Below are 13,219 nucleotides of genomic sequence, written 5' to 3'. Positions count from 1 at the left end.
CAGAAAACAGTTGCATAATATTCCATTGTGTATATAAACCACACCTTCATAATCCACTTATCTGTCACTGGACACCAAGGTTGGAGCGATAGCACAGCAGTATGATGTTTGCCTTGTGTGCAGCCAGCCTGGCCAAGCCAGGTTTGATTTCTCTGACCTTCTCGGAGAGCACGGCTAGCTACTAATAATATCGTGCCTGCACAACAAAACCTGGCAAGCTACACGTGACGTATTCAATATGCCAAACACAGTAACAACAAGTCTCAAAATGGAGACGTTACTGGGCCCACTTGAGCAAATCGATGAACAACAGGAGGATAGTGACAGACAGTGTGGACACCAAGGTTAATCCTATATTTTAGCTACTGTAATACGTACTGCAATGAATAATGGTGTGTAAATATCCTTTTGACTTGATGTTTTTATGTCCTGGGGTAAATGCCCAGAGGTGGAATTGTTGGGTCATATGGCAGCTCAATTCTAAGTTTACCAAGTGTTCACATACTGCTTTCCACAAGGGTTGGACTAAATAGCATTCCCACCAGCAGTGGATTAGAGTTCCTTTTTCACCACATCTCTGCCAGCACAGATTGTTTCTATTTTTGACATGTGTCATTTTCACTGGTGAGATAATATCTCATTTTCATTTTGATTTCCCCAGTAAGTGATACTGAGCATTTCTTCATGTGTCTACTGGCTATCTGCCTGTCTCCCTTTGAGAAGTGTCTTTTCTCCATTTTTAAGGCAGGGGTTGCTTGGGGTATATTTCAAGAAGTGGAGTTATTGGGCCAAGTGGAAGTTTAATTTATAGATTTTTTTTGGAATGTCCATAATGTTTTCCAAAAGGCTAGATAAATCAGCACTCCTACCAGCAGTGAATGAGAATCCCTTTCTCCCCACATCCAGGCCAACACTGGTTGTTTTTTTAAATGTGTGTCAGTCTCTGTGGTATGAGATGATATCTCATTGTTGTTTTGTTTTACATCTTCCTGATGACAAGTGATGTACAGCATTTTTTTCATGTGCCTTCTTTTTTCTGCATTTTGGGTCACACCCAGCGATGCACAGGGGTTACTCGTGGCTCTGCACTCAGGAATTACTCCTGGCGGTGCTCGGGGGACCATATGGGATGCTGGGAATCGAACCCGTGTCGGCCGTGTGCAAGGCAAATGCCCTACCTGCTGTGCTATCGCTCCAGCCCTCGTGTGCTTTTTGAAAAAGTATTTCTTCTTTGAGGAAGTTCTATTCATCTCTTCTCCCCATTTTTTTTGATGGAGTTGGATTTTTTTCTTGTACAGTTCTACCAGTGTCTTATATATCTTTGATTTTAACTACTATCAGATAAGTGGTGGGAAAATAATTTTTCTCATTATGTATGCTTTATATGTTGGTTATGATTTCCTTTGTGACACAGAAGCCTCTAAATTTAATGTGGTTCCATTTGTTTATCTTTACTTCTACTTATTTACTGTCTTTTAAAGAAGCTCCTTTAATATTTCTTGCAAAACTGATTTCAAGTTTATGAAAGTTTGCATGATTCCTTCAAATATGAAAGATAATCTAGTTGCATATGGCATTCTTGGTGAGGTGTTAATTTTATTCAGCTTTCTTACTGTAGCTCACCATTCTCTTCTGGACTATAGAGTCTTTTTATATTTATTTATTTTTTTATTTGTTTATTTTTAATTGAATCACCATAAGAACAATTACAAAGCTTTCAGGTTTAAGTCTCAGTCATACAGTGATCAAGCACCCATCCCTTCACCAGTGCACATGTTCCACCACCAATAGCCCAGTATAGCCCCCATTCTATCCCTCCCACTGCCTGTGTGACTGGTGATTTTCCCCTTACTCTCTCTTTACTTTGTTTACATTCAATTTTTTGACAGAAGACCCACTATTGTTATTTAGAATTTCCCCCAACAATCAGACCTGCTGAAAAGGCATCATTAGATAATTTGTTTTTTATTGCTGATAATGAAGAGGATATGATTTTGAATTTCTAGTACTTTAGTAATTAAGTCCAGAATGATTACTGCCAGAAGCCTCTGGGTTCTGATATTGGTTTGTGTGCCTCTGGGATCATGGCCGTTCAGGAGTGGAGGAGCCGTTCATGGGTGGCAACTTGGGCTCTCCTCCAGGTGGGTGTGAAGGGCCAGTTCTGCCCCCTATCCCGAGAGGCCCCGCGTGCCCCATCACTGCAAGCTCGTACCTCTCTGCCCAATAGGCTCTGAAAGATGGCGGTCACTATGCTGCCCCTGAGGGGGAAAAGGCGAAGGAAAAACACCCTTCCCCTCCCGGGTTGGCACACCCCAAAGCTGTCACCCAATTAAATAAGTTACTCTAGTCTTACTTTCCCAATTAAAAATACTGAAACAAGCAAATACTGAACACACGATGACTTCTTAGTACCTGTATTGCAAACCATAATGCACAAAAGGAGAGAAAGAAAGAAGAGAAGTGCATGCCATAGAGGTAGCCTGTGGGGAGGGGGCTGGGTGAGGGAAGGGGTGTTGGGAGATGGTGGGAGGAAATAGGAGACATTGGTAGTGAGAAATGTACTTTGTAGAGGGATGGGTGTTGGACCATTGTATGACTGAAACCCAATCATGAACAACTTTGTCTGTCTCATGGATATTCAATTAAAGGTTAAAAATAAATAAAAGTACCTTCTCCCTGCCTGGACGAGACCCTTGGTTGCTGCCCATGAACGGCTCATCTCCTCCTGAATGGCCATGATCCCAGAGACACACAAGCCAATCTCGGAATCCAGTGGCTTCTGGCAGACATACTTCGGTACTGTGAACTAAGCTATGTCCCAAGTTTTATTTTCATGTCTAATTTTCCTGGAATCCTTTGGGCCTCTTGAATCTGGAAGCAGTGATCCCCAAGTCTGGGAAATTGTTAGCTACGACTAGTAGTTCTTTGTTTATATCACTTTCCTATTTCTTAGAGTCCAGTGAATCCTAAATTGCTCCTCTTGAATTCATCCCCTAGCTCTTTAGTGTGCTGTCCATTTCTTTTCAGAATTTATTCAATTTTTTGTTGGTGTTTAGAGATTTGGGGCACCCTTTACAACACTTTGTTTCCCCAACCTTTCTAATTCAGCGGTTGAAACATTAATTGAGTTTGTTTCACCTACTCTACTCTTTAGTACTTTTATTTCTGTTTGAATTTTTCTCAATTCTGTTCTCATATTTCCTTGTGCTTTATAACTAACTGTGACATAATTTTTTTGTTCATTAAACAATCAAATCAATATGTCCCTAAAGTGGTACTGGTAGAGTTTTCTGCATTATTATCTTCAATCCTTTCGGCTTCATGGGCTTTCCCATTGTTGTGCTCTGTGGTGAATCTTTGTAGTTTATTCTTATGGGAGTGGCCTGAGTGTTTCAAACCCTAGCAGTGGTGAAGAATACCCAAATATTGTGGAATAGCTCCAGAGATATTAGTGTTGAGGTTTAACGAACAGAGGCGAACAGAGGCTACTTTTATGTGGTCACGTGGCTCAGTATTCCAGCAATGGTGGGTCAAGCTATGACACTTTATTTGTGTGCTTCCTGTTTAAGTCTCCATTAATTGTTTGAGCTGGAGAAAATATTGCAAAACAACAGACAACTGGAGCTCTAATGAGGAAGGGGATAGGATCAGCTTCAGGCTAAGATCCTATGGAATGTTACAGTCTGACTCCACAGGGCCTGGCCAAGGTGAATCACTCACCTTCAGGAAGTGATGAGTGGCCCAACTAGCCAGTGCCTATCCAGGATCCAAGGCTGTACTTGCTGGAAAAAGACTGGATGGAAGAGAATAAGATTCAGTGGTGTAAAGGAAAAGAGAGAGCGAGCGCACCTCACCATTTAAAATGGAGCAGTCACTGAGGAGGCTAATTCCACTGTGGGTCAATGTTTTTTCCAGCAGTTTATGATGACATGAAGTTTATGTGGTTCCAGGGTAAGTGAAGAGGCTGTTACGAAATCATTTTGGAGAAAGGACATTTGTGTCTTTCACTCCCCTGCACTGAGTTGGGGGCACACAGCACTAAGGTGGGAGGGTCTCAGACCTGCAGGTGAGCCCAGTGATCATTATTACTGACATTAATTCTTTTTGTTTTCGGGCCATACCTATTCTCAGATATTCTGAGGCTGTTCTTGGGGCTCACCCCTGATGGTGTTCTCAAGGACCACTCTTGGCAGTGCTCAGGAAATCATTTGATGTGCCAGGGTTCAAAACCAGGGCTTGCAGTATTTGAGACAAATGCTTTAATGAAAAGATTATACTTGGGGCGGCATGCCCAGAAAACCGACCCAGGGAACTGCAAAAACCTCCTTCCCCCCACCCCCCAGCCAGAAAGGCAGAGGACATCCCCCCCGGCAAGTTTTAGGACTGCATCAAAAGTGGGCCTTTAATCTTGCTCAGGCACCAACACAACCTCCAGGGCAGCAGCTGCTCTTGCGACCACAGTTATTTATCCCTTTCCCAGCACTTTGGACTCACATTTCAATCTACATTACCTAATTCTGTGGAGGACAGCCTGGCTGTCGCAAACACAATCAGCTAATAGTCCACTAGCCTATTCCAACTCACCAAAATAAATGATGAACGCAAGAAACTGAACAAGCCTAATATTAAAGAATACAGCAGATTTATCTGAGGAAACCTTCCAAGCCTGAAGACAATGATGGGATATAGTGAAAAAACTCAATGAAATGGAGCACTTCACCAAGAATACTTTATCCGGCTAACCTCTCACTAGAACTCTAAGGAACAATGCATTATGTCATGGATAAACAACAGCTCAGGAACTTCATAGACATAAAACCAACCTTTAAGGAAGGACTAAAGGGGCTTCTGTAAGAAAGAAAAACCCCTACAGGCACACCAACCCTCTACAGAAAGATGGCACAAAACCCCATGACAATAATCTTTCTAAATGAAATTTGCATATGATTGAATAAACATGGAGAGTATCATGCTTACTGAAATTAGTCAGAGAGAGAGGAACAGACATAGAATAACTGCATTCATTTGTGAAATATAAAGTAACAGAATGGGAGACTAACATCAAAAGATAGAGATAAGGGCCAGGGAAATCACTCCACGGCTTTAAAGCTGGCCTCACTCGCTGGGGGAAAAGACAGCTGGGATAGAGAAGGGACCACAAAGTAAATGATGCTTTGAGGACTTGCTTAGGATGAAGGATGCGTGCTGCAAGTAGACTATGGACCAAACATTATGGCCACTTCATTTTTCCCTTGAAATGCATTTTTGGCTTTTTTTGGCCACATATGGTGGTTATTAGGGCTTACTCCTGGCCCTGTATTTAGGAATTACTCATGGCAGTGCTCAAAGGACCATATTCAGTGCTGGGGATCAAAGGGTACACTGCATGCAAGGCAAGTGCCTTATCTGTTGTGCTATTGCTCTAGTCTTGCTTGGAAATAAATTACCCTATCTACTATCATGTATGATATTTGGAGAATCATACTACGTTGATCACAACTGAATAGGAGATTCTGGCAAGGCAGTGAATGAATTTGTGACTTATTCTCTTGTTCATAGCTGAGTTCAGTAATGGCCGTTATGACAATCCCAACAACTATAAGAGCCAGCTGTGAGATTTCTTCTGGCATTCTTTGGAAGGCAGTGTCATGGCATAATGCAAGATCAGTTGTTTTTTAAATTAGGGCTTGAAGGGGGAAAAGAGATAGTAAAGCAGGTAGAGCACTTGCCTTACATATGACTGATCTGGGTTCGACCTCCAGCATCCCATATAGTTCCCCAAACACCACTAGGATTGATTCCTGAATGTAGAACTAGAAATAACCACCAATCATTTCCAGGTGTGACCCAAAAACAAAACAAAAAAAAATAGGGCTTGGAATCACTAGATATTCTTTCACTGTATCACTGCCATCCCATTGTTCATCGATTTACTCGAGTGGGCGCCAGTAACCTCACTATTCCTCCCAGCCAAGATATTTTAGCAGCCTTTCCTTACTCATCTTTCCCAACGATTGGAGGCTCTTTAAGGGTCAAGTAATGAGACTTATCATTACTGTTTTTGGCATATCGAATACACCATGGGTAGCTTGCCAGGCTCTGCCCGTGCGGGCGGGATACTCTCAGTAGCTTACCAGGCTCTCTGGAGGTATTGGAGGTATATACCACTGGAGGTATATTTTATTGGCTAATGTCTGAACATGATCAAATATGATACAGTAATTATGAAAAATGGGTAGGAAGTGTCTTATGATGTGTCCAGAAAGCGGCCTGGAGCGGGGCGGCAGTTGGGTAGTGGAGGTCGGCTGCTGGGGCTGGGTCCCTTGAAGCAGAGAGGGCTCTCACCCACCTTACTCTGGGGTGCTCCAAGTGAAAACAGTCTGGCGCGGAGTCCCACCAGATATTCTTTATAAGTATTATATACTTATATCAATATAATTTGACCATTGCTCTGTGGAAAGGCCTCTTTCCACAATATCACAGTTCATGTGATTTATATATTAATTGGTAGAAAATTGTCAGGAATAAATCTAGGAAAGAGAAGCAGATAAAAAGCAGGTCTTATTCTGGGAGTCAGTATATATCTTATAGGTTATCCTCTGCTCAATTTATTCCGCATTACCATATTTTCTCAGCTGCTTAATAACACGTTTTGATTTTTTAGTGGTTGTGCACTTAATAGAATGTATAAAATTTGAGAGTCTGTCTCTTTCCCGGGAGTTCTAATTCTATTATCATAAACTGTAGTAAGTATAGGTGAGCTGTCCAATATTCAACTAAGATCAGTAGTTTGGAGATATGCATACTTTGATCATTACTCTGTATTTCTTTATGCTTATGTAACCTTAAAGATAAAAAGATAAAGGCCCTCCCGTTGATCGTCGATTTGCTCGAGCGGGCCCAGTAACGTCTCCATTGGAGACTTTGTTGTTACTGTGTCTGGCATATCGAATACTCTCTGTAGCTTGCCGGGCTCTCCGAGAGGGGCGGAGGAATCGAACTCGGGTCGGCCATGTTGGCCGCTTGTAAGGCGAACGCCCTACCCGCTGTGCTATCGCTCCAGCCATTACATGTATTATTAGTTCTTTGAGTCTGTTTCCCCATTTGTAAGTCATTGTCACTGTAACTGTCCTCCTGTTGTTCATAAATTTGCTCGAGTGGGCCCCATAACATCTCCAATGTGACTTATTGTTACTGTGTTTGGCATATTGAATACATTGAAGGTACCTTGTCAGGCTTTGCTGTGCGGGCGAGATACTCTCGGTAGCTTGCTGGGCTCTCCAAGAGGGGTTGAGGAATTAAACCTGGGTCAGTCGGGTCGGCTGTGCACAAGGCAAACTGTGCTATCACTCCAGCCCATTTGTAAGTAGGGATAATAATAGTGCTACTTTAGGTGTCCTTGTGAGGATAAAATGAAATAACATACATCGGGGGCAGAAATTCAGTGTCTGGTCAATCATTTAGTTAAGAAAGAAAACTTGAATCTCTTTTTAAAGTAAACATTTTATTTAAAAATATATAATTAAAAAAGAACACATGCCAACTTTGGTATTTAGCCATTGCTTCTTTTACCCTAATAACCCACTTTTCTTTCTGGTTATGTACAGCTGAGCAAAGGAGACCAATTTGAAAACAATACACAAGGTTTTCACAGACAAAGTAAGCTTACTTCTTTGATGTCTTTACAAAATATCTCTTGCTTTTAACCAAAGGAGAGTTTTAAGCACCCAGTCTTGTGCTTTCTTCTTCCTTCACTGTGTAATCACTGACGAAACTTCCAGAAGCACTTTGGGATCTCTTTCCTTGAAAAACATTAGAATGGTTTCTGGGATTCCCATCATTAATATCTCCCCTTCTCATTAATACTTGGGACATGTTAAATGATTTATGAAAGACACATATTACCAGTATCCATGTTGGATACAGGTGGTTAAAATCAACATAAGAGATGGTTAGGAATTTGTCTTAATCTACAGAGCAAATCACAAAACCCAGAATTGGAAGAGAGTTTACTCATATATTATTTCAGTGAGTCAGAACAATTAACCTGGCAGCTGACAGAGAATTTTTTTTCCAGATATCTGTCTTAAAATTATCTTCGCAAGCATAGTTTCACCCTAGCCAAGGCTCCTCTAAAATTTTGGATTCCAGAATCAAACTTGGCTTCTTAATCTAAATCTAACATGTCTTACAATTATAGAGACATCTCTTTCCAGAACCTGAACCCTGCATGCTTAGCAATATTATCTGTCTAATAAAATATTAGTAATTTCAGTTTCAGAATTACCTCTCTGGTTTGTACAGGGTTGGTAGAACAATGAAAACTATAGATTAATCAAAATTTGTCACATATGACAGCAAATGGGGTGCTATTATTTGTGGGATTCTCACTGTGAAGAATTCACAGAGATTTGACAGAGGACAACAGGTTGACTTCTTTCTGCAACTTTTTTCATAAAGGCTAGAAATCGACATCCCATCACTTCTCTAGGAACTGTCCCTTTTATCTAGAAAGTTTATGAAAATTGAGGATAGACAATGGAATAAAACTGTTTCCTTCTCCCTTCTGATTTTAAAGGGGGGGGGGTTGTATATTTTGTGTGTGGCAGTGAAAAAAAACACCAATACTCACAGATATTTAATTAGAGGGAAAATTTCCAAGTAATATCCACTGGTATTTGATCATTAATGAAAGAAATATTAGCTGGTATTTTATAATTTGTGTGGAAAAGAGTTATTAGCTAAAACTGGAGCAATCTAGTCTCCATGTTGAAAAAATTAAGACCACTTTAAATAACAGCAAGTGAATTTTCAGTTTGAGGACTGAAAGATTCCCAGAGTTCTTGCTTATAGCAACTATAGTTTCTCACTCATCATCTGAGTCAATTTTGTATTGAAAATATGAAGACTTTTATGTTTTACCTAGATTAGACATCAAATAATTATCCTTTAATTAGTAAAATTGATGCAGGAGTTTTCAGCAAACTGAGCATTTATTTTTAGAAAAGTTACTATAATTGAAAATAAGTATTTTTTTAAAAAATTCTTCTTTCTTCCTCTCTTCCTTTTTCAAATTCCTTCCTTCCATCCCCAATCTCTTATATAATAAAATGTATGTTTTCTCAATAACTTCATTACAAGTAGGGCTGCTAAGAAATGGCTGCAGAACTCTGCAGGTATGTATTAAGAAAGGGACGCCAAGAGTGTTAATAAAATTACATGTGATCACTTCCAGGTTCTAAAAGCATTAAGAAACTTCATTAGGGTCAGTACATTTCTTATTCATACTCAATTCATCACCAGAAAAGAAGACATATTAAGAATTTAAAAGAACTTAAAATAAAAATCTCCAATATGAGACATACAAATTGATGTAAATTTATGTGATACATTCATGGGATCTGTGGGAGGAAGTTGAGTCTAATTAATCCAAGGGTTACTCTGTGGCAAGAGTTTTTGTTTTTAGCAGTAAATGGAAGCTATGTATGTTTTTGTTTTGGTAAGGAGGATATATCAGTCCTAGATAATATCAGTCCCAGATAGAATCCTAAAATGATTCCATTAAAAATGATCCCATTTATTATTTTGAATACTGGACAAGCACAGTCTTAAAAATAATTGATGTTTCCTTACCATATCATACTGGGGGGGGGGGGGGGAGGCAGTTATATAAGAATTAGAGACACGTGAGCTTATTTTCCAAAGGAAGTGAGGTGAGAAGAAATAACACACAGTTCTGAGAACATGGCACATGGAAAAAGGTATTGACCAGTGAGCTTTGTCAAGATCCAAATAAAACTTCAAAATCCAAAGAATAAACAGATGTGAGGAATGTATAAGTGAGGTTTTCTTCTCTGTAGCTTCTCTTCAGAAAAAAGACAGGTAATTTTCCTCTATCTTTTCAATTCTGATGACTAATATAAAAACAACATGGAAATTTTACTGAGTGAATTTTTTAAAGAATAGTGCAGATCAAGGAATGTAAAAAATTCATGCTAGTTTTATGCTCATCTGTAAGAGATGTTATTACCATTTCCAGCTATGAATGGAGAAGCTGATCTGTCTTTTCACATCCATATTTACTGTCAAGATGAGCTTGTTCATAGTAAGCAAGTGGCTGTGAGTCATTGGGTTGGACCCATTAGTCATACAAAGAGAGGCAATGTGTAGTCTGAATGGCTAATCAGAAACTCATAGTGAGAAAGACCAAGAATCATTTCACAGCAGATTTAGGATTATAGGCTTTTGGTATGAACTCTGTAAAACTGCTTTTCAAGAGACATACACATACATATATGTGTGTATGTACATATATACCTATGTATGTGTGTATGTATTAATGTATATCTACACATACATATGCATATATCTACTAATATATATTATATAATATATTATATATTTATATCCCACAGAATAAGATCTGGCAGCTTTCAGAGTAGCAGTAACCAAAAACACTCTGTGTTCACACATGTTTACAAGTTCACAATGGAATGATTTCTAAATCTTTGGTTTAACAAAAAGAGAACTTCTAAAACTCACAACAATTTTTGGTTATTTTCTCCATAAGTGCACAGTGAACATTTTTTTTTACAAAAATAGAAAACAGTGCCTTGGTGATTTAAATTTTCTAAAAAAGCAATAGCTACTTTCTACAGCATGCACACTATAAAACGGTAAATTTGAGCCACAGTGATTCTTAGAAAGACTGCATTGAGTTTTTTAAACTCCCAACTACTAGAGGTAATAAAGAATGCACATTAGGTCAAGATCTTTTAATTCTTATATCCTTTACAATGTGCATCTGTTTTTCATTTCAGAATCCCAGACCTAAAATACTTTTTCCTGTAAATATAATTCATATTTATATTTACAATATAATGATTTCCAATTCCTCCAGAGTAACTCAAATCAATGATTATTGTAAATAAAATTAAGAGAGAAGGAGCTTTATGACTGATAGTCTGATCTATCAGTTTCCTCCTAACTAAATTATTATGAATTCCTTTTGCAGTAAATTTTGTATATAGAAAATGAGTTCCCCAGTAGGAACCGGAATTTCAAATTTTTGAGAATATGGCTTCATCAAAACCATGGCAGTTTGTTAGCTCTAAGAAGTTCTTTCAATGTCGGGGCAGGGTGGTCTTTAAAAAAATTTTTGATATCTTAAAAATAAAATGTAATGGGAAAAACACATAGTAGGTAGACTTCCCACCCTACTTCCAAATAAGAAAACAAAACAAAATGGTCCTCCATAAAATTCATACTGTTGTAGCAACCCATTGCATTTATTCCTATGACATGAAATTATCTCTAGTTCTGAGTTTTCCCTGATATAACTTCCTGAGGCTAGTGGTATCCTTCCAAACTGCTTACATGGTCATCTTTATTCTTTGAATCGAAGGAGAATTAAGTCGAAGAATCTCCTATTGTGGGAGGGCTTTTGCCTGTTTCACAATCTTTATCACCACAGACTGTGGAGTAATTCAACCACGGGGTGATTCAGAGGGGAATTCTGATAAGCATCCTCTGGAGCAAACACAGGTCTCCCCAACACACTGAGTTCTGGATAAAGGATTAGAACTGCTCCAGTGGGATATTCATCTGTCAGGAACACTGTTGACTTCAATTTCCTGGGAATGGACTGTTTCTATTTTTTTAAACATCCCTCACCCCCATCTCCCTAAGAAAGAGAACTGTTTTTAAGTAGGTAATGGAGAAATGAGAAGTAGCTTCCCTCATGCTATGTTATATGTAACCTCTGAGGACTTATTTCCCTGAACTCTGTAAAGAGTCTATATTTTCTTTCTACACAATTTCTTGCAAATTCATAAATTCGCAAGAATAAACCTAAAATGTAAGTTTATGCTCCAGTAATACCTGATAAAAGTTAAGGAACAAAACAAGGTTTGTGTTTGAAAAGGCAGCGATAAATTTTTCTTTTGGTATTATTTATCTGGGAAAGCACATTTTAAAATGTATTGTTGAAATTATTGACAGTCACTGAACATTGCAAATATTTCATCATACAAAAACATGTATATTTCCTCAATTGACACATACTGCTTCTTTTTGATTCCCTCCTATCCTTTTCCTCCTTTTCCTTTACCTTGTTATTTTTCCTTCTGGATTCTATTGGTATTTATGATTGTGTGCTTTCCCCATGGAATTCCAATTGGTCTTCCTTAGCATGTGTCAGGCATTCTACCACTGCTGTAAGTGAAGGTCCATAGGGGAATTCAAGTTGAGATCTGTGACGTCCAGAAAATCAATGTTAAAGATGCTGGGTCCACTGGTGGAGAGGGAACTAAATCCTGGTGTGGAACTTGGTGGAGTGAGGTCAAGCCATTCCATGGTTTCCCAAGGTGATTCAGTGAAACTTAATGGCAACCCATTGCTGTCCACAGAAGAGGGTGAAAACTGAGTCTGCATGGGAGAGAGGGGGCCAGGCAAGATCTCCTGTGCATTGAAGAGGTCTTCTGCAGCCTTCCCAGACAATCCATCTATTACTCCATCAAAAGGAGGCTCCTCACTCCCAATTTTCAGAAGGGTGACATCACTCACCTTTTCTAAGGGACTCTGGGAATTTAATAAGACTTCAAGATGCTCATCACTGTCAGTTCCATACTGATCTAATGGGAGCTGCACCCCTGAAGACACTTGATCAAAGGAAGTCAAACATTTAGGGAGTGCAGCACCAGGACTGTGGGAAGTCCCAGGTATCTTTGGGACTTTTTGAAGACATGAATTATCCTCTCTGACATCAGCTGGCAATTCTGTTGGTAGAAACACATTGTGAGATGTTAAATCACTTACAAGTGAGCAGGACTCACTATATGAATTTTTTGATGAATGAGTTTCATTTAGACCCAGGAGATGGCCATGGGCTATATCCCATCATCAAACTCATCACTGTTCTTTTTGCTTTAAGTTTTGTTTAGAGACTACACCAGGCAGTGCTGAGGGATTACTCCTGGTTCTCAGCACTCAGAGATCACTTCAGGTGGTGCTCAGGGTACCATACGGGATACTGGAGATAGAACCTGAGTTGCCCATGTACAAGGCAAGAGCCCTGCACCTCTTTTCTATCTCTCCACCATTCTCTCAATCTTATCTCTTGATGTTCTCTTGCCCAAGTAAACTTCTTCCCCCAGAACCTTTCTTAAAATTACATTCCATGATTACAAACTCTCAAAACCCAAAATTTTAACTTTTGTCT

At 39.2% G+C, this 13,219-nt stretch overlaps 1 protein-coding gene across 1 annotated transcript in view; it reads right to left on the bottom strand.

Moving 5' to 3' along the window:
• Positions 1 to 11,760: 11,760 nt before the first annotated feature.
• MYOCD (myocardin) overlaps positions 11,761 to 13,219 on the bottom strand; it is a 119,965-nt gene continuing 118,506 nt past the window's right edge. Inside the window, exon 14 of the mRNA XM_056117915.1 lies at positions 11,761 to 12,776. Within this exon, the coding sequence (XP_055973890.1) occupies positions 12,205 to 12,776 (572 nt within the window). The 3' untranslated portion in view covers positions 11,761 to 12,204. The remainder of the gene's footprint in view (positions 12,777 to 13,219) is intronic.

The sequence above is a fragment of the Sorex fumeus genome, unplaced genomic scaffold (assembly GCF_029834395.1).
Source record: "Sorex fumeus unplaced genomic scaffold, SorFum_2.1 ptg000036l, whole genome shotgun sequence".
NCBI classification, from domain to species: domain Eukaryota; kingdom Metazoa; phylum Chordata; class Mammalia; order Eulipotyphla; family Soricidae; genus Sorex; species Sorex fumeus.
The sequence above is the reverse complement of the archived record's forward strand: the minus strand, read 5'-3'. Positions and strand labels throughout refer to the sequence as shown.